Source organism: Squalius cephalus, assembly GCF_949319135.1.
Source record: "Squalius cephalus genome assembly, chromosome: 14".
In the NCBI taxonomy this organism is placed as follows: domain Eukaryota; kingdom Metazoa; phylum Chordata; class Actinopteri; order Cypriniformes; family Leuciscidae; genus Squalius; species Squalius cephalus.
The window spans coordinates 24,501,677-24,524,521 of record NC_137135.1 but is presented as its reverse complement, the minus strand read 5'-3'; the positions used below and the strand labels follow the sequence as shown (position 1 = coordinate 24,524,521).

The window sequence follows — 22,845 nt, the reverse complement described above, 5'->3', positions numbered from 1 at the left end:
GTGCCAGACCACTTGTCGGCCAATGCATCTTATTTTAGTTTTTTTTTTTTTTTTTAAGCCTCCATCTGTGTCAGTGATTTAGCGAGCAGACACTGAACAGAAGCATCCATGATCACTTACTCGAACAAACAAAATGCGCACGGCGTGGTCTGCCAGTAAGAATGTGGCTGTGTCCTAACGTATCTCCCTGCAAATGCACAGATGTAAAGATGAACGGACAGAAACATGCATGCACGCCTGCACACGTGCCACGCACTCAGGGGGCTGCAGGGTAGAAAGGACAGCAAGAGAGAGGTAAGGACAGGAACATTTCAACCATTCCATTTCAGTGGACGGCTCCCCAGTGGCAGACGTACACTCAGAACACGGCCAGAGACGCTCACAGTTCAGAATATGAAAAAACAAAAGTGTCTTTCTATTCTTTAAAAGACAGACTGACAGAGAGACAGTGAGGATTGGTGACAGAGAGATGGAGATATAACAAAGGGGAATCATTGCCTTCTCCATCTCTAACCACAGTGGAACCAAATGTCAGCCGTCAAAAGAACAATGAAAATAATGCAGCAGATTGTAAAGCAGTTTATATTTAGCTTTGTAAACGATGATTTTCAGCATAATTCAGTCAGATTCAAGCGGCAAAATAACATGCGTGCGCTTACTGTGAAGAGAAGGAAAGACAGAGAGCAAACAATACAATAGAGAACTTCAAACAAACGACACAGTGCTGTTATCTCCTTCTGACAGTAGTTTTACTTCACAAAACCCATCAATTCAGTAACTGAATAAATGCTATTCATATGACAAAAAGAAAATAAAACAAGTTCCTGTTTGTGTCCTGAGTGTAATTTACATCAAAGTACCACTGAATTATTACAGAATAATAGAGATAACGCAGAGCTGGTGTTTTTTTTTACAGGTATTTCTAATGTTATTTGTAACCAAACCTGCTGGAGATCAGTCTAGTCTACACTAGCGAATAGCGTCAAAATAGTTAACGTTACAAAATGAATATGCTGCACGGTGTGATCACAGTTGGTCAGGACATATTTATGTTTAATATACATGTATACATTGACACATTTTGCACAGAATCAATTATTGATAAAATGTCAAAATCCATGTAAAGGCGGCTACAGTTTTCACCTGAGTTAATAGACTAAAATGTTAGTGCAGTACCTCTAATGTCATTTTAATGTATATGAATAATGTGTGAATGGCCAAAAACTCAATATGATCTATTTATAGAGCATATGATTTTAATACATCTTTGAAATCATTTATTCAACAAAAAAAAAAAAATGGATGGAAACCGATGTGGAAGGAAACGGTAGGTACATTGTATTACTGTCTAGTTTAATATTAATCTTTATGCTAAAGCAGCTACATTTCAAATGCATGCACTTCACTGGCAACGAAGAATACCCACTTGCTTAAGTATTTTTTTATTCCACTATGAGAAGTGAAAATTACTCCTTACTGACTCCTCATCTGACTGCAGTTGCCCACTCTCCTCTACAAGAGCACAGAAATCATCTGACTGACTGAATGAATGTCCTGATGTTTGCCATGGTGAGTTCAGTTAGGTCAAAGCCATTCAGATTTCCATGGAGGAGAAGGCATTTAGTGCTTTAGGGGCTGGTTAGGACACAGCGTGAGTCTGCATCAGGAGAAGACATAATTCATAAGTCATTATGGAAATAACACTCAAAAAAAGAGACACTTAATTCTTTTCTTTTTTTTGAGAAAGTGGTTATTATTTAGTATGATATTCTGTTACATACTTGGGTACAGTGTACATAACCATTTTCACCTTTTTTTTTGTCACAGATAAAAATAAACTTAAAGATGTTACAAATATAAATTGTTTATAAGACAATAAAACAATATCAAGGAAAAAAAAGGCGGCAGGGCTATGGAGTCTTATAATACCTAAAAGATAAAACAATGTCCTGAGACAGTTGCAGTTGTTCTTACCCATTTAACTTTGATCTTGTTCCAAGTGCCAATTACAATGAGCGGGAATGAGAGAGAACTGGGGGAAACTTCTGAGAGAATGGAGATTGAATCACTTGTCAGGAATAGTTACCACGCATGCAAGCAGTCTACTTTGGCAATGATATGTAAAGAAATCACAAATTAAAAGATCGCTCCAGGTCTATATTTAACAAGTTAAAGTGCACCATCATACAGTCTGAGCTGAGAATATCGAACAAATGTGGATAAATGAGACAGCAGAGTACCCAAATTGGCAGTAGTGACTTCATATTTTCTTGCTTCTTTCTGGTCTCTGCCTAACATCCAATTAAAGTATTGGATCTGACTTAAAATGTTACACTGTCAGTCACTTGCAGACTCTAACCTGCATTAGGATATATTCTCTATCAAATACACATGACACATTTATATCAGCCTATAGAAAAGCACAAGTCTAACACCAATATCACAGACGGAGGGGAAGATCACTGGTATAAAACAACATTTTCTTAAGAAAGAGACAAAAAAACCAAAGCAAAAAATCTATAAATTACACATAATTTTGAAGTATCTTTCATAGACATAGACATTTGACATTAGCGTTGTGGAATTATGACATCCCTAAGCCCTAACTGAATGGCTGCATTGCTGCTAGATTCGGTCTTGTATAAGATGACACTTTACTGTCATCATACAGAAAACATTAATGTGATGTGAACAAAATCATCTTCCATTAATTATCATAATCATAGGATCAAATCTCAGTCTAGTAACTTTTACGTCGTGAAAGTTTGGCACATTTATCAAAACTAAAAAATGTTTTTGCCCGGAAAGATTAAGAATGATCTGGTGCCAGTGACATAACATATGTAACTGGAGTCTGACTGGGAAATAACAATGTATGTCGGAGGTGTCTGAACTGACAGTGTGTGGATGCTGTAATTACCAGGAACATGAGTTTAAAATAACCAACAGTGAGAGTCATGAGAGCTGAGTGCAGCTGTTCTTGCGTGGTGCTGGAAACCATTCAAAGGGCAGTTTTAATTAGAAAAGCAAATCAATGGATTGCGATTTGCTGCATCTCAACCTTTCCCCTCTCATAAAGAGAGTTTATGACAAACAGTGTGAGGAGAAAGCTTGACTAACAGTGGTTTGTCTAACTGTAAGATGTTCTTCACCACACTACAGTTGTACTGTATATACTTGCATTGGGTGTGCAAACTCAACACGTTGCCTTAATTTACAAAAGCAGATGATTTCTGTGTGGCATGTACCAGTATGTGAGTCAGCATGGCTCCAGTCACCCATAAGATACTGTTTAACATACCGTTGCCTGCGGTGTCATGGACATGGGGGGCAGAAAACATTATAGAAAATGACTACTCAACAAGCAACGAGGGGAGGTGGTGGAGAGATTTCACTAATGGTTTTCATATGACAACAAGCCACCATGTTGTGAACATCACCTCACTGTCACTGTGTACAGCTGTACATCCTCATATCCAAGAGAACTCCTCACTGGAATCGGGTTAATGTTCACATATCAAAGGCTTCGGGCAAAATCTGGCAAACTGTGAATAAATACATATTTTACAAATTATAAAAGACGAACTTTGAGTACTAAATCTGATAAACACTCCTCCTGTTTCGGACAGTTTTCAAACATCAGATAGAGCTTAGTTGGCGAGGTAAATGTGGTAGGTCAGTAAGGGAAAGCTCTTAAAGATGACCACTGGATCTTAAAAAACCTAAGCTACAGTTCACTAAAATACTCTTCTACAAGAGGGCTAAAAGCTAAAAGCACAGTGACTTAGAAAGAAATCACGAAGAAAACCTGTGACATGTTTGAAAACTGAAATGAATGGCATCTCTTTGATTTGTATTTGCTTCGCATACCTGCAGATTCACTTAAAACCTTTGACTCTGCAAGAGAAACATCTATGAACGTTTGAAGTGTTTACTGTAGATAAAGAGCAATATCTTTCAACCACCTAGGTTACCTTGTGGCACTGGCAGCTCTTAAACAGCACAAGTATGTACAGACGGTAGCACTGAAGCCAATTTCAGCAGCTTTCTCATGTCTCTACATACATAGGATTTGTAATATATGAAACAAGGTGGTGATCAGAGATTATACGACTGATGGTGGGTATTACAGACTGGAAATCTAAATTGATCTGTCAAGAAAAACAAAAGGGGCAGGCAGAATCAGTCAATTCAAGGTTTTGTTCAACCAATACAGCAAATAAAGTCCCTTTGCTGATATGCATACAGAATCATGCAGTCCTTTCTGGTGCTTTTGGCCTTTTGTCAACAAGAGCGTGTTGGTGTGTTGAAAAATCCAATAGCGAGAGATCAAACAGTAGCCAATCATTGATTGTTTGCAGAAAGCGAGGTGGAAATGAGATAGATCGGGGAGTTAGCATCGAAAGATATAAACAGAGCAGGCGTAATCGTGGAAATAACAAACAAACACAGCCACATTGAACAGACCCAATACACCAAGAATAAGGCTTCAGAGAGAAATGAGTGTTGTGTGATCCTGCATTGCCGTGTCTGGAGCTGTGGAGCACATCTTGAAGTTTGTTCTGTGTTCTGTATGCAAGTGTGTGTGTATGTATGTGAATGTCGAGGGGCTCTCTCTCCATCCTTGTTCAGCCCTCCTCAGCATTGTCCCCACTCTTGGGTCTTTGGCACTTGGCAAACGTCCTTAGCCGGCAAGCAATCATCGGACCATAGGGTTTGCATTGTGGCGTGAACGAGATCTTTCCAAACCAGTGCGACGGTTGTCTGTTCAAAGAGAGAACAAGGAAGAGGGATAGTCAGGTGTATTCACAACAGCAGCAGACAAATATAAGACAGTATGCAGGGGAGAAACAGGAATGAAAGCTAATAGTTAAAAAGAAAACAGGAAACAATATCAGACACAATACAATCTAACTGATAAAGAAGAAAGCAACATAAGATGGTCTGGAGTCAGGTACTTCTTGTCTGGTGTCATAGTAACACCATTGAGTTTCTGATCCAGTCTCATGGTTGAGAGATTCTCCACCTTTAACAATAAAGCCTGGAGAAGAAACACTTAATAGCACTCATACACAAGTACAAAACAGTGCATACACACACTTATCTAAAAACCCAAAGCTTTGGGTGACGTTTAAATGCATAGTTCACTCAAAAACTAAATTCTGTCTTCATTTACTCACTCTCATGTTGTTCAACAAAGTCAATGAGGTCAAGTGTTTTCAAACCTTAATTTTCATCATATTACAGGTTTGGAATAAGGGATGATAAATGATAACAGAATTTAAATTTTTTTGTGAACTATCCCTTTCAATGTAAAAAAAAAAAAACTCAGTTAAAAGCTGATTTTTGTAAAAACAGGCCAGTAGGGATATGATGGAGGCAAGTACTAAATGTGCTAGCTGAACTTGGCAATCAAGACCAGCCCATTATGGGATCACACAAAGGCTCTCTCCACTCCAAACATGGTGTAGTGAGGGGCTGGTTGGGGGCCATGTGGCAGGTGGAGTGGACAACCTTCCTCTTTCCCCTGCAGATTCGAGAGCCAACTTGCTTAAGCCACCATACCTTTCCTACCTAGCCTGGCAGGTCTGCCCATGCAACTGCCATTACTCAGTGCCAGGTGTCCATGCCACCATGGGCTGGGCATAGTTTTATGGAACAGGCCCCATTCATCATGTCAGGTAATGAGTTAGGAGCAAGTGGGCACCACAGTAAAGGTTGATTCATACTTCAAACGAAGTTGAAGTCCAGCTCGTTTGCCAAGGTCAGTGGCGGGGGCCAATGAGAAAACAAGCTAGAAATCATTTCGAAAAGGCTGTTTTATGGCTTTGTCTGGGCAAAGCATTTTTTATTTATTTTTTGCAACAAGACAAAGGTGAAATAAAACAGTCACAGTGACCAGTTTTTTATTTATTTATTTATTTATTACAACCCTTACAGTGCAGTTGAAAGCTCAGTGTTGGTAGATTATAAGAGCATGTGCTTTGTGCTAACAAATCCACTTTTTGAGTTTGCCTAGAGCCTTTTAATTCAAGCTTCAGTAGATATATAAATCTGTCCTAACAAGGATACTCACCACAGGGGAGGGACAATGATAATAACAAGAGGGTAATACAAAGAGATGGAAGAGATGTGGTTAAGGTAGAGGGAGGAACAGATACATGAAAAACTAAGAGCACAAATAGAGAGAGGAATCCACATTTCTCTGCAGGAGAACTTCATCTGGCATAGGTGAAAGTTGAGGATGCTGAACTTTAAACTCTGCATGAGAACCACAATGTGAGTTGAAATGACGGCGGAGTCTTTCATCCACTTCCACTTCAAAAAGCCAAGCGCCTGAAGGCCTCCAGTTTCTTTCTCTCTGAACTGAATGGGCATTGCACAATGACAACAGTGATAAAAACAAAGAACTTTCTAGAACTTGTCAGAGCACAGGCTGTTCGGATTTTATTTACAATTTCTTCAAAGAGGTCTATTTAGCAGGGCTCAACAATAAGCATCGTCACATATTGATAAATGAACTAATAGCATGAGTAAAAAAAAAAAAGCCTCATTGTTGAGCCGCCATTCATTCAATTAAAAAATATTGTTTAGATAATATTGTTCCTTATGTCATGACTATACACTCAATGTGACACTATGTAGGATGAAGAAGGGGAAAAACAATATTAAACAGAAGAAGAACCCACATTAACAGCGAGGGAGTGGATGACAGAATAGATGTTAAACAAAGGCCTAGTCCAAACTCTACTATTGTTTTGCCAATTGCTTCCAAGATGCCCGTTTTGTCTTGTCGGGATCTGGGAGGACTAGCGGCACTTCCTCAAGTTTGTGGTCCAAATTGAAAATGGACGAAAGCATCATTGCTTGTTTGAGAGGGAAACATATATGGTTTGGAGCATTTGGCAAGACAGGGAAAATAATGTCTAGAGAGCAATACATGAGATAATTGCTTGAGCTCAACAGATTGAAGATAAGATTTAGGTGGGGGAAAAAAGTTTCAACCAAATGGGCAGAAAATACAAACCAACCAACAAAACAGACCTTCCTACTTCTCTTAATTTGGACTGAAAATCTCTCAAAGTTTCTGATCACAGGCGCTTCAGTCTAAAATACAGCAACAATCACAACAACTAGAAGCAATTTCTATTTGGGCACACACAATGAAGCTATTCTCCGAAGGGTGAGCATTCACTTCCACAATAAAAATACACCACTAGACAATTTCAGGAGAACTGTGCCACTGATCACAAATCTGTCAAGTGCTTTCGGGTTTGATGGCTTTTTTACCTGCTTTTCCCGGAGGCAGCGTCTTTAGGTTGGATGCACAAAGAAAAAGGATGGGAGTGAAAAAGATTGACGAAAAAATAAGAACATTTGGTTTTACACTAGAGAAAAGTCTGTATTCCAGGACTTAATTAAATTATGCTATTGTTCCTCTGCATTTAGAGAGGGTTGATGGGGGAGGGGGAATCAAACGTGATCAAAACGTCATAATGCGTTGCAGAGGGGGATCATGGGATTAGTCTAGGGTCGTAGATTGGATAAAAGCACATTACTAAAAAGCGAATAAGCACACAAACACTCACAAAGGACTAAGAGGGATTCACAGGCTTGAATGCGACACTTTCACTGTATGATTGAGTGATAGGCCCCAGATGGCCCCTAGTGCATTCTTCTAAAGAGATTAAACGACATAATGGATTTTGCATTACTGTCATCTGCCTGTAATTACATGAAGTTACATCATCAGGAGAGTCCTTTGGCACAAGTTTTTCTCCATGAATAACAAATTAGCTTCAATCAACAGTTGAGTAGTAACTGTGAATAAACACAGGTAATTACAAGAGTAAACAATTTACATGTTTGATGCAATTCAAATATTCAATATGTATGCAATAATATTAAATGTGCAGAGGCAAATATTTTCAAATAAACACTTTTTGGTTATGTATTTTTGGATAGACCTTCACACCAAGAAAATAAGCACACGCACACAAGCACATAACGTAATGTGCAAACTTGTATCACTTCATTTTTTTTTTCTTCTCAGGGACAAAATGTAATAAAGGTGATTAAATCTGTGAGGGCCATATGTCAACACACAATGTTTACCGCTTATGGGCTGTAGAGGGAGGTGAGGCAGAGAGAGAGAGAGAGAGAGAGAGAGAGAGAGAGAGAGAGAGAGAGAGAGAGAGAGAGAGAGAGAGAGAGAGAGAGAGAGAGAGAGAGAGAGAGAGAGAGAGAGAGAGAGAGTGTGTGTGTAAGCTGCAGCAGTAGCAGCTATCTGTTCTTCTCATCTTCAGCATGCCTCTGCCAGACTCAAGCTCCATGGGTAATGGAGCACCAGAAACAGGAAATATTAAGAGGATGTGATGGTGTAGGAGAGAGTTATTTCTTCAGCTGTAAGTTAAGAGGTCAAAGAGGTGCCTAACTCTGAGACAGCTGAAAAGTGTAATTTCAAGCCTTGCGACCTTGATTTGTGTCAAGAAGGTAAAAACTAAAACATAAGTGGGCATATGTGTTATGGCAAAAATAAAAAAAGTGAGGTAGGACATATGGATTTGTTTCAAATCATCTGGATGAAACATTTTTTACAAACCTCTAAATAACCAGCAGAATAAATATGGCACATAACTGGGTCTAATATGAGGTTGTTTGTCACATCAAGCTATGTTAAAATAGTGTGTTTGAAAAAAGCAGCTGTATCTCAATCAAATGCAGAACTCTGGGCATGAGTCATTCCAGTGAGAAAATAAAAATGCAGGAAATAGCAGGAAAGTATAATTAATTGACACTGAAAAATGGTTTGTAAAAAAGGGTAAAAGAAAAAAAAAGATCTTTGTAGTGCAAGAGTGAGTAACCCTTTGAAAAGCTACTAATCTCCAAAGTAACAACAATATGAGACCAAACCCTTATGACCTTCTTTCTGAAGAGTCCCTAGCTTTTTTCATATATAATAAAAGCAAATGAGGACTGGGACAGTCAGTCTTTAATAAATCAAAAAAGCATAAATATGGTTCAAAGGATTTGTGCACTATATTTCCTCTTCTGAAGTACTACAGTAGCTTTGTGAGAAGAAAACACTGACAATTTAAATCAATGCTCACTGATAATCTTGACAAACTTGGCATGTTCATAAGAGAAGTCATGATGCCTGATTTGCAAATAAATCATTCTTGAGTGTTATCTTTTTAATAAATTGGTTGATTCAGTAAAAAAAAAAAAACAATCTGAACAATTTATTGCAATTTATAACAAGTTGGACTGATCCGATTCTCCAGTTTAACTCACAGATTCTGTCGCACAATGGATGTATCACTATCAGTAATTATTAACATAAATTTTGTGTTATTTACACAAAGCTATTGTAGACATGAAAAACAACAACCAACTCAGTGGCGCAAAAAGTGGATATGCGCTTTATGTGGCGCACAGGGGCGGCAAAGTGATGGTAAAAAAAACAAAAAACTATATATATATATATATATATATTTTTGTATTTTCTATATGTAGCTGCTGTTGTACGTTTCTAAATAATTTCTGCATTTTCCTCAGTGTTATATAACATTTTAGAGGACTAACAGGCGAGAGTAGGCGCCCTCATAAGATTCCATCATAAAAAAAATTGACATGGGGGGGGGGGGGGGGGGTCGAATCAAAAAAGATGGATAAAGCAAAAAAGCTGTCGGGGGCTAAAAATAGAAAAAGAAAGAGGGAAAAGGAGATGGCATGTCAAGGGATGCGACAGCAGCTAAAATAAGTGGATGGTGAAAGGCAACAGGTAGGATTTAAAGTGTGACGTCTGTGTGTGCTTGGAGGCTTGCAAATATTCATGTTAACAGACTAGCTAGTGTTAGCTAACACTGGGAATGTAGCAGCCAAATGGGGGTTTAAATTACGGCTAGCTTAGAATATGCAAAACCGAGGTTGCTGAGCCGGAAACTGGAAAATATTTGCTTGTTTTTTTATAAAATATTTGCCAAAATTGTTGCTGCATACCCCTCTGACACTGGGTAGTTGCGCCCCTGGACCAACTGCATTGTTCAAAAAATGACAATGCTGAGAGAATTTTCATTTTGGGATGAACTAATCCTTTAAGTACTGGCTGATATCCTGGTTCGTTTTCCACATTGAGATGTGAGCTCTTAAGTGCATTCTCTGCCCTAACTAAAGCAAGAGAGATACCAGAAACACAAGCGAGACAAGACTCTGAAATCCTGCTTTAAGTAACCATGCTCTGCTGAAATTACGGATGTTTAGAGTGAGTGTGGGGCATTTGTCAAACACACAAGCCACCGCAGATCCACTAAAGGAGAGCTCAAACATGAGCTTTCCTCATCAAACTAAGATGGATGAGAGCTCAGATAAGCTGGAGGTCTGGTCTGCATTCTCCCTAAATCTCTCTCGGAGCCATTTCTAAACAAAGATGGGAGATGTGTAACGTCTAATCTGACAGTTTGTTAAGACCCAGACTAATGAAAATAATGAAGTAAGGCAGCAATTAAAATGTGTCAAAACTGGTCAGCCTTTCATCAAATACGGCTTTCAATCAAAGCCAGGCTCCATTTAGATACTCGCTGTACCTTGAATAGGTGACCCAGATAGTCGATATCCGCACTGCCCTTCACTTTCCACAGTTTCTACTTTAAAGAATGCATTAAAGTTTCAAGCTCTCGATAAAGGAGGTGGTTCACAGACGTAGTAAAAAGGCAACATCTTAGCAGATTTCTGCGAAGGCTCGCTAGCCTGTTGCCCCCCAGCACTCTGCATTGTCCTGCTCGGCTGCACTCTCTCTGAGCTCCTCAGAGCTGAAAGGAGAGCCAGGCCTTAGAGTAATGTTTCTTGACAGCTCGGCACACAATACGGCACAGGAGAGCTGGAAATCACTACACATGTCGATAAACAAATGCTTATTTTTAGAGGAGAGAGCGAGGCACTAGTTTATCTCTGCACCAGGAAGGCCCTGACAGATCTGTTCCCGGGACAAACAAGGGAAGGGATGAGAAACTACGGCTGGCGTCCAGTGCCGGGAGGCCCAGTGTCTTTCCTTTTTACCCGCACACAGTAGGACCCTGTTTGATGGGATATCAAAATGGCTGTCGGTCACATTTGCCAAGATTTTTCATTGGGATCCTCAAGACGGACAAGATAGTCTCTGAGTTGTGAACCAGGATGGTTTTCAAAAGAGATGGCAGAATATAAGATCTGAAACAAAAAGAAACTCAAAAGAAGGGAACAGAGAAGCAAAGGCACACACATGCATCAAACCGTCAGATGAAAAATATTTTCCAATAGATCGCAGCCCGAGGCTAATCTACAGTGTTAATCATCACCACTGCAGCTACATAGAGAGGCAAACTTCAGTAGTAATACAGGAATGTGCCTGTGCAGTAACAGAAATACGGATTGCGCTCTCAAGCACTGCAGGCGAGAACTAGCCTATCATCCTTTTACAAAAAAACAAACAAACAAACAAAAAAACACTTGGATTGTATACTTTATGTAGAAGATATTGGTGTCTATTAGCTCTTATTCAAGCTATTAAAAGAAGGTCAAGTGAGAACTTACATAAATTTGTTGTTTCCAATTTCTTTGCTGAATTTGTGGGATTCTTAATCTGTGGGATTGACTGGAATTGATTTTCGAAATGAAAACCCAATGCTAATTAAAATACTAAACCTAAATGAACACACACACATTTTTTTAGGAGGGACAATGCATAGATGCAATGGTTTTTATAATGTTCAACAAACTGTATATACTAACCCTACCCTAAACCTACCCATCACAGAAAACTGTCTGCATCTTAGATTTTCAAAAAAGATCATTCTGTATGATTTTTAAGCTTGTTTCCTATTGGGGACCAAAAAAATAAATGTCCCAATAAGATCAAAATTTACTGGTATTACTATACTTCTGTGGACCTTTCGTAGATTTAATCCTGAATGTGCATCTTTGCAGACCATCTTACAACATCTAGTTTTACTATGCATCTCCTCATCTGCATATAATTTCCATATGCATATTCCCATCCATGTGATACCATGTTTAATGGTACAAGACATTAGGAAAATATGAAATACAGACTATAAATGATTTGTGCAGTCACATTACATTGCTAAAAGTCATTTAGTATCCTTGTCTTGTTTCAGAATAAATATATAAAAATATCCGTAAAAGTAATATTGTATAAAATACTCCTAGTCTCCTACTTTTCAGAGAAAGTTGTCAGAGAAGAGTTATTCTCATTCTTTTTCACTGACCAAATAGTATTTTTTTTAAACAAATAAAATGTATGCAATTTTGCCAATAAGGTAAACATATGTTTTAGAATGTTTATATATTTTTATTGGAAACAGATTTATATATTTTATATTTATATTTTATTTTGCAGTGTAAATACAATTGTCTGACTCAGCATGTCATTGACAAAACATTTTAAAAATACAACTTAGTTTCCTTCAAATTCTATCCTTCAAATGCAATTGCCATTTTCATAATGTTGGGAAGATCACAAGAGTTATCATTACTGTCTGCCTGCACACAACATCAACAGCACACCTTGCAGCAGTGGTTGTACAGTATTGTCATCGGACCTATTCAAACCGGCCAATGGACCGTTCTACCACTGAACGAAAGTGTGCATCATTGATCATTATTCTCGAGAGAAATATTTTCTTGAACATGAGTTCAGATAGCACAAGGCCTAGCACTCCTCACTGTCGTTAAACGTAGCATGCCACCTTAGCATGCCACATGTGTACAAATGTGTACAAATTCATATAGTTTTAGTTTAACATCAGGATAATGACTTTTAAGTAATCTGAGTTTTAATCTAAATGTGTATCAAAATGAAAACAGTTTAAAATAATTATGTTTACTTCATTACTTGCATAAACACATTTACACTGTTTCATTTTTACAAATCCCGATATGTGCGTGGAAAATTGTGTACACACATATCAACGCCTTTTTTGAGCGATATTTTTACATTAAGCCACAGGGCTGAACAGTTGAATTTCACATATCGCACATGCTATGAAAAAATCGGGTCTGTGCTATGAATAAATGTATCACAATATCACATGTGCGATACAGTTTTGCATGTGTGCAAGACAGAGCCGCTTGTTTATGTGAAGTGAGAGTTTGTTGTGCGCATGTGGTTTATCTAGGGCCGCACTATTAACCGAAATTTAGTCCCATAAGTTTTCAACCAATTTTGTCTCCACAATGTAGGGAATAGCTGAACACCGCACACGCACACGCACACACACACACACACACACACACACACACACACACACACACACACACACACACACACACACACACACACACACACTGTGTGCGTATATATATGAAAAAGTGTATAAGTTATGATAAATAAATTAATGCACATCTAATTAGGGCCCGAGCACCGATGGTGTGAGGACCCTCTTGGAATTGCTCTGTTTATTATTATTATTATTATTATTATTCTTCTTCTCCGCATTGAATTGCATTTTTGAGGGCCTAAACATGCGCGAAAACTCACGAAACTTTGCACACGCGTCAGAACTGGCGAAAATTTACATCTGATATAGGTTTCAGAATTGGACGGGGCAAAACGGCTCGATAGCGCCACCTATAAAAGTTCAACGGAGTGCGCCTCCCGCAACGTTCCACGTACGTGCACGAAATTCGGTACATACATGTAATGACCTAATACCTACAAAAAAGTCTCTTGGAGCATAGCCCTAAACACAACAGGAAGTCAGCCATTTTGAACTTCCTCTCAGATTTTTGTGCAGTTTTTGCCATTTTCAGGCCTCGTACTTTAACGAACTCCTCCTACAGTTTTAATCTGATCATCTTCAAATTTGGTGAGTGTAATCTTAAGGCCTTTGCGACGTTAAATTGCGAAGATCTTGAGTTTTCGTCAAAGGGCGGGTCCTCGGCGGCCTGACAAATTTCGATGTTTCGCCATGAAACAGGAAGTTGCTGTAACTCAGGCATGGAATGTCCAATCTGCCCCAAACTTCACACTTTTGATAAGCGTTCTGTCCTGAACACATGACCATGCTCATATTCAGTTACAGTCATAGCGCCACCTGCTGGCAACAGGAAGTGACATGTTTAACACTGTTATGGACTCCTAATAACATATAAAAAAGTGCCAGCAAGTGCTAAACATGCTAACAACATAATAGAAGCATGCTAAAACATGCTTGCAAACTCTTAGCTAAGTGCTAAAGCATGCTATTATTGCAATTAAATAGGAATTTGCTGTAACTCAGGCATGGAATGTCCAATCTGCCCCAAACTTCACACTTTTGATAAGCGTTCTGTCCTGAACACATCTACATGAGAAAATTCAGGTATAGTAATAGCGCCACCTACTGGTAACAGGAAGTGTCATGTTTAACACGTTGATGCCATTCTAGCAACATGTTAAAAATGCCATTGACTTCTAAACATGCTAGAAACATGTTAAAACATGCTAGCAATACTTAGCTAAGTGCTAAAGCATGCTAATTCAATGAAACAGGATGTTGTTGTTACTCAAGAAGGCAATGTCCAATCTGCGCCAAACTTCACACATTTGATAAGAGTTATCTCTTGAACACATGTCCATGCTCATATTTAGTTATAGTCATAGCGCCACCTGCTGGCAACAGGAAGTGACGTTTAACACTGTTATGGACTCCTAATAACATATAAAAAAGTGCCAGCAAGTGTTAAACATGCTAACAACATACTAGAAACATGTTAAAACATGCTAGCAAACACTTAGCTAAGTGCTAAAGCATGCTATTGCTGCAATTAAATAGGAATTTGCTGTAACACAGGCATGGAATGTCCAATCTGCCTCAAACTTCACACGTTTGATAAGAGTCATGGCCTGAACACATCTACATGAGAATATTCAGTTATAGTAATAGCGCCACCTGCTGTCAACAGGAAGTGACATGTTTAACACTGTTGTGGTCTCCTAATAACATATAAAAAAGAGCCAGCAAGTGCTAAACAGGTTAGCAACATACTAGAAACATGCTAGCAAACACTTAGCTAAGTGCTAAAGCATGCTATCACTGCAATTAAATAGGAATTTGCTGTAACCCAGGCATGGAATGTCCAATCTGCCCCAAACTTCACACGTTTGATAAGAATCATGGCCTGAACACATGTCTATGCTCAAATTCAGTTATAGTAATAGCACCACCTACTGGCAACAGGAAGTGACATGTTTAACACGTTGATGCCGTTCTAGCAACATGTTAAAAATGCCATTGACTTCTAAACATGCTAGAAACATGTTAAAACATGCTAGCAATACTTAGCTAAGTGCTAAAGCATGCTAATTCAATGAAACAGGACTTTGTTGTTACTCAAGAAGGCAATGTACAATCTACCCCAAACTTCACACGTTTGATAAGAGTTATCTCTTGAACACATGTCCATGCTCATATTTAGTTATAGTCATAGCGCCACCTGCTGGCAACAGGAAGTGACGTTTAACACTGTTCTTGACTCCTAATAACATATAAAAAAAAAGGCCAGTAGGTGCTAAACATCCTACCAACATACTAGAGACATGCTAAAACATACTAGCAAACACTTAGCTAAGTGCTAAAGAATTATATTACTGCAATTAAATATGAATTTGCTGTAACTCAGGCATGGAATGTCCAATCTGCCCCAAACTTCACACTTTTGATAAGCGTTCTGTCCTGAACACATGACCATGCTCATATTCAGTTACAGTCATAGCGCCACCTGCTGGCAACAGGAAGTGACATGTTTAACACTGTTATGGACTCTAATAACATATAAAAAAGTGCCAGCAAGTGCTAAACATGCTAACAACATACTAGAAGCATGCTAAAACATGCTAGCAAACTCTTAGCTAAGTGCTAAAGCATGCTATTATTGCAATTAAATAGGAATTTGCTGTAACTCAGGCATGGAATGTCCAATCTGCCCCAAACTTCACACTTTTGATAAGCGTTCTGTCCTGAACACATCTACATGAGAACATTCAGTTATAGTAATAGCGCCACCTACTGGTAACAGGAAGTGTCATGTTTAACACGTTGATGCCATTCTAGCAACATGTTAAAAATGCCATTGACTTCTAAACATGCTAGAAACATGTTAAAACATGCTAGCAATACTTAGCTAAGTGCTAAAGCATGCTAATTCAATGAAACAGGATGTTGTTGTTACTCAAGAAGGCAATGTCCAATCTGCGCCAAACTTCACACTTTTAATAAACGTTCTGTCCTGAACACATGACCATGCTCATATTCAGTTACAGTCATAGTGCCACCTGCTGGCAACAGGAAGTGACATGTTAAACACTGTTGTGGACATAAAAACATATAAAAAAGTGCCAGCAAGTGCTAAACATGCTAACAACATACTAGAAAAATGCTAAAACATGCTAGCAAACACTTAGCTAAGTGCTAAAGCATGCTATTGCTGCAATTAAATAGGAATTTGCTGTAACACAGGCATGGAATGTCCAATCTGCCTCAAACTTCACACGTTTGATAAGAGTCATGGCCTGAACACATCTACATGAGAATATTCAGTTATAGTAATAGCGCCACCTGCTGTCAACAGGAAGTGACATGTTTAACACTGTTGTGGTCTCCTAATAACATATAAAAAAGAGCCAGCAAGTGCTAAACAGGTTAGCAACATACTAGAAACATGCTAGCAAACACTTAGCTAAGTGCTAAAGCATGCTATCACTGCAATTAAATAGGAATTTGCTGTAACCCAGGCATGGAATGTCCAATCTGCCCCAAACTTCACACGTTTGATAAGAATCATGGCCTGAACACATGTCTATGCTCAAATTCAGTTATAGTAATAGCGCCACCTACTGGCAACAGGAAGTGACATGTTTAACACGTTGATGCCGTTCTAGCAACATGTTAAAAATGCCATTGAGTTCTAAACATGTTAGAAACATATTAAAACATGCTAGCAATACTTAGCTAAGTGCTAAAGCATGCTAATTCAATGAAACAGGACTTTGTTGTTACTCAAGAAGGCAATGTACAATCTACCCCAAACTTCACACGTTTGATAAGAGTTATCTCTTGAACACATGTCCATGCTCATATTTAGTTATAGTCATAGCGCCACCTGCTGGCAACAGGAAGTGATGTTTAACACTGTTCTTGACTCCTAATAACATATAAAAAAAATGCCAGTAGGTGCTAAACATCCTACCAACATACTAGAGACATGCTAAAACATACTAGCAAACACTTAGCTAAGTGCTAAAGAATGATATTACTGCAATTAAATATGAATTTGCTGTAACTCAGGCATGGAATGTCCAATCTGCCCCAAACTTCACACTTTTGATAAGCGTTCTGTCCTGAACACATGACCATGCTTATATTCAGTTACAGACATAGCGCCACCTGCTGGCAACAGGAAGTGACATGTTTAACACTGTTATGGACTCCTAATAACATATAAAAAAGTGCCAGCAAGTGTTAAACATGCTAACAACATATTATAAACATGCTAAAACATGCTAGCAAACTCTTAGCTAAGTGCTAAAGCATGCTATTATTGCAATTAAATAGGAATTTGCTGTAACTCTGGCATGGAATGTCCAATCTGCCCCAAACTTCACACTTTTGATAAGAGTCATGGCCTGAATACATCTACATGAGAATGTTCATTTATAGTAATAGCGCCACCTACTGGCAACAGGAAGTGACATGTTTAACACGTTGATGCCGTTCTAGCAACATGTTAAAAATGCCATTGAGTTCTAAACATGCTAGAAACATGTTAAAACATGCTAACAATGCTTAGCTAAGTGCTAAAGAATGCTAATTCAATGAAACATGACTTTTTTGTTACTCAAGAAGGCAATTTCCAATTTGCACCAAACTTCACACGTTTGATAAGAGTTCTGTCCTGAACACACATCCATGCTCATATTCAGCAATAGTCATAACGCCACCTACTGGCAACAGAAACTGACATGGTTAACACAGTAATACAGTACTAACCACATAATTATTGTGTACTAAGCATGCTAGAAACAGACTAAACATGCTAGCAACACTTAGCTGAGTCATGAAGCATGCTATTATCACCATTATACAAAACATTTTGTTACTAACTTTGACATACTCTTACTATATATACCTCCTTAAATGTACATTTCCCAACCATGCTCTGTCTTCCTAAAGCCACCGAGTGTTGATGGCACGGGTGCGAGGGCCCTGTCATCGCTGCTTGCAGCTTTAATTATATTAGTTATTGAATAATAATAATAATAAAAAAAAAAAACATGAACCATCTGCACCAAATCTGTGACCCAAAGAACTATTTGGAATTTTTTACTTCAAAACAAATACAATATTTTTACTATAAAAACAAACAAACAAATGAATGACTGTCTCCAGCATTATCCACTATTAACAAGCAGACTAAATATCAAATATAAATCAATACAATACAAAATATAAAATCAACAGATCACTATTATCTTGAAATTGGAAGTGCATGTAACGCATTAATAAATTGTGACATAAAAACTGTCGCTCTTGATGCATTGTGTTATCATCATGGCTAAAAACACAGGGTGCAGATGGGGCCTCTGGCAGGGACAGTGCCCCCTAAGTTCAACTCAGGAAAGGTGAGTGGCTAATCCATTAGGATCATGTGCGCTAGGCCCCAAATCACCATACTGATCCTTCAAGACTGATAGTGACCCAGCAGAGATCTGGCTTGCCAGTGGAATAAGCATTTGGATGGGCTCCTATTAAAGGCAGGCAGGGCTGGGTTTCCTGAACAGCGACCCATGTCTCCACATACATTTTATGCACAAAGGAAAATATCACATATCCATAACACGCAAATATGAACAACAATGAAGTATCAGCTATGATTATGCATGTACTTGGAAGTGGCCGGATAAATCAGGAGTCTGCTAAGACAAGTTTAAGCAGACCAATGCTATTTCCAAGCTGAAGAAAACGGCATAGTTAGGGAGAAGCTTAGATTGACAGTGGGGTGAGTAGACAGTGAAGAGTTAGACAAATAGATACCACAATATTGTTTGACAGACAGATGGAAGCGTAAATGGATGGTTTGGCAGCATGATAAGGTAAATAGACTGATGGATAACTAAACAAATAAAGGAAGAAAATGGCTGGTTCTATGATGGGGGAACCAGATAGTAAGATAAACAGATGGATAGTGTTGATATGACATAGATCGATAGATTCTTCAATCCTATTGCTTCGTTCAAATGTAATTGTATTTTGGATGAATCAGGAATAGGTGAGTGAGAAAAGGCATGTTGACCGGAGGGGACATGAGTGAACAGACATTCCTCTGTCTTCTTGTCCAATAAATCTGATGTCACATCAGCACAGAGGGGGGAGAGCTCTATAAATTCACATGATAAATATCACACTGAATATATGCTGAGCAAACAAACAGACACACGCACACATAAGTAAACACAAGATGGAGGCTGTGCAGTAAATAAGATGTGGGTAAGATTGTCATGGAATGTGAAATGAGGGTGATGGAGTAGTGATGGGTGGTGAGGTGGAAGGATGTGAAAATGAATGGATGGAAATGATAAAGCTGCTTTCTGGCAACAAGGTCTCAAGATGACATTTGTACAACTTAATTACTCTTGGTGGAGTGGCAACAGCAGAATTGTTAGATAGTGGAATCTGTGTCAAACACTAAATCAGAAAAAAAAAAAAAAAAAATTTAATTGACATTACCTTTAAGGGTTATTTAATTAAAAAATGAAAATTCTGTTATAATTTACACTCAAGTTGTTGCAAACCTTTTTGACTTTGTTGCCTTAAAAGGAACACAAAAGAAGAAACAGACAATGAATGCGGACAGATGCTTTCAAGTTTCAAAAAATAAGCAAAACACTATAAAGTATCATACAACTCATGCACTATACTTCAAATCTTCTGAAACAATGAACTTAAGTTATTCTCCTTGGCGTGTTCATAAGAGTTTATCAGTGAAGTATCAATGTTAATTCATGAGCAAATGATTCTTTTGAGTCAGATCTTTCAAATGAATCAGTTAAATCAGTCATATTCAAAATGACTTTTTCTTTTGGGTCGGTAGATAACAACTCTCATTTGCATGATAAAAGTCATATGGTCTAATTCTATTCTATTTTTTATAAGGATTTTGACTGATTTTTGAAACTTGAAATCCTCAGTCCTCAGGGGGACTAAGGAGCAATCAGAACAATTCTTTAATGTCTTCTACAAAAGATAAAGTCTGACAGGTTTGGAACAACATCAGTGTGAGTATGATGATAGAATCATAATTTGTGGAAATGGTGACAGAATCTTAATTTGGGGGTAAACTATCCCTCCAATGGCAAACTGACTGAGGTGAGAAAGCGTATCACCTGGAGCTCTCATGAGGTCACGCTGAAACTGTGGTCTGTTTACTAATCCCATCCTCACGTCGTTGAGATAAAAAAGAAAGCATGTGCAAGCAAACAATCAGAATTTCAAATCACACTCATACAGGTGACCCATCAACCCAAGTAGGCACACACTAAAAACAGTTACAGCGAATCCATTAGAGTAAAATCTTTCCAAGCAACCAAACATAAGTCGCCCTCTCTTAATCCTGTGCCTAGGATTGCTCATGCCTCACTCCGTCTGAGAATACACAATGCAGACCTTCACTTAAATAAAACATGCTGCTCGCTCTATCTTTATTTACTTACTTATCTTTCTGTAGATGTCTTCGCTCACAAAGAGCGTAAAGATCATGGAGGGCCATTTTCACAGAGAAGCCCTGACCCATTTGGCGAAGAGTCTGGACTGAGTAATGTTTTAGGAATGGAATTTACTTGAAATATTCATCTGGAAGAACTTGCTTGTGTAGAGCAAATTCATCCACTGATGGTCAGTGTTCTTCGCTTTCCTCTCCTATTCTTGTCTTGTATAGCTTGTCTACGCCTCAGTTGCCATCTTGAGCACCCTAACATACTTCTTGACTTCTAATCTGGTCACTTCCTTCCACTTCCTTTTTTGACTCTCCTCCGTTTGCGTTTCCTCGTTTCACCTCTCTGTCTCTTGTTGCATTTCTTGCTATTTATTGCTCCCTTCCCCAAAAGGCATAAAAGTACACGCTCTTTACTCACTAACCAGAGGGTTTAAACTTTTCTTGTGTGTTAGTCTCCTAGCCATAAGTTATTGCACATGAAATGTGACAAGTGCGGCACTAAATCGGTTTGATTGCTCTTCTGATGGAATTGTGAAGGTAAAATAAAACTCAGTAAGATGTCATATGACTACAAGTCTTTTTACAATTTTGGCCATACTATTCGTCAGAACCATAGATGCGAGCGCTGAGCTAATTATGGGGATTGCAACAGCGTTTCTTTCAGAATGCCAACGAAGAGGGATTGGTTGACCTGGGGGGGAGGTTGTTTTGCTGTGTGCGTGGAGCGACGACACATCCCCGTAGACCTGCGGGCGACAATGGATTTCATGTGAATGAAATATTCATCAATGCTGACTTATTTATCGGGAAGAAGATTTCTGCAGGGGGCCCTCAAGAGATCACACTCACATGCCATCCTGTCGCCACTTTACCCGCAAGCTTTTCAATAAAACAAGCAAACAACACGATTCCAACACCTATAAATAAGTCAGCATTTCAGAATAAAGTGCGGTACACAGGGTCTCTCAAAGGCTCTACATCACTCTTTTATTGAGCTGCATGGGCCTGAGCATGCTCAAACAGGACAACAACTGCGCTAGCATGAATACGGCCATGATGCTATGGAAGATGCAACATAGCTCTGTGCTGTAGCTATTCTGTACATATGTGGCATCTTAACAGCATAGTTCACCAAAAAAAAGAAAACCCTGTCATTATTTACTCACCCTAATGTTCGTCCAAACCCTAATAACTTACTTTCTGCCATGGAACACAACATTAGACATTTTCAAAAATGTAGTTGGCCCATCTTATCCATGCAAATACAGTGAACTGTAGCTTTTAAACTTCAAAAACTATACATAAGCACCATAAGAAGACCATACAAGTGGTTCACACACCTCATGTTATACTCAAGTCATATTATAGCTTTGTGCAATAAACTGACCAAAATTTAAGTTGTTATTCTATACAACCAGATCTTTTGAGACTGATCTCTAGATCGGATTGATTCGTGAATAAATCATTCAGAGTAGTTTTGTGAATTGAATCATCCGATTCATTAAAAAAAGATCTGACTCAAAAGCATTGGACATAGTTACTTCTCTCATGGACGGGCCAAGGATGGGCCTAATTCACTTTCATACAAAAATTCTGTGAAATTAAATAAGGGTGAGTAAATAATCCAACATTTTCATTCATATTTCTTCAAGCACTAAAATAGACCCTATAGTGTTATCCCCAGTGTCTTCCTGTCCCTATTTTTCCTCAGTGAATGGCACTAGTTCCAACGAGCAGTGCCATCACACTCCACCTTTTTGCTTTCCTGTTCCCCGGGTGACCGAGAGAACTTGATTAAGCGGGCAGACGGGGTTGCTGGGGCACTGTGAATATTTGCAGAGCATTATGCACCAGCTGCCTGGACGTCTGTCAGTGTGAGCTATTGTTAGTGAGTTTGATTAAGTCTCCTGGTAATAACGTTGTTACATGAAATGTGCTGCAGGAAGCGGGTAAGATAAAACATGAGACTCACACCTGCCAGCAATAAGCGCATAAGTCCCGTCAGCTCAAAACACGTGTACCTACAGAAAAAAAATCTGCTGGCCACATTCAAATCCTGCAATGTCCGTTTTTTTTTTTTTTTTTGCCATTTGATTT

The 22,845-nt window shown here is 38.6% G+C and overlaps 1 protein-coding gene across 7 annotated transcripts in view; it reads right to left on the bottom strand.

Moving 5' to 3' along the window:
- Window positions 1-2,069: 2,069 nt before the first annotated feature.
- The window catches only part of diaph2 (diaphanous-related formin 2), a 441,959-nt gene continuing 421,183 nt past the window's right edge, over window positions 2,070-22,845 (bottom strand). For all 7 annotated transcript variants that reach the window (XM_079893459.1, XM_079893463.1, XM_079893458.1 and 4 more), the window contains one exon: window positions 2,070-4,764. In XM_079893459.1, coding sequence (XP_079749585.1) covers window positions 4,700-4,764 — 65 coding nt within the window. In that variant the 3' untranslated portion in view covers window positions 2,070-4,699. The remainder of the gene's footprint in view (window positions 4,765-22,845) is intronic.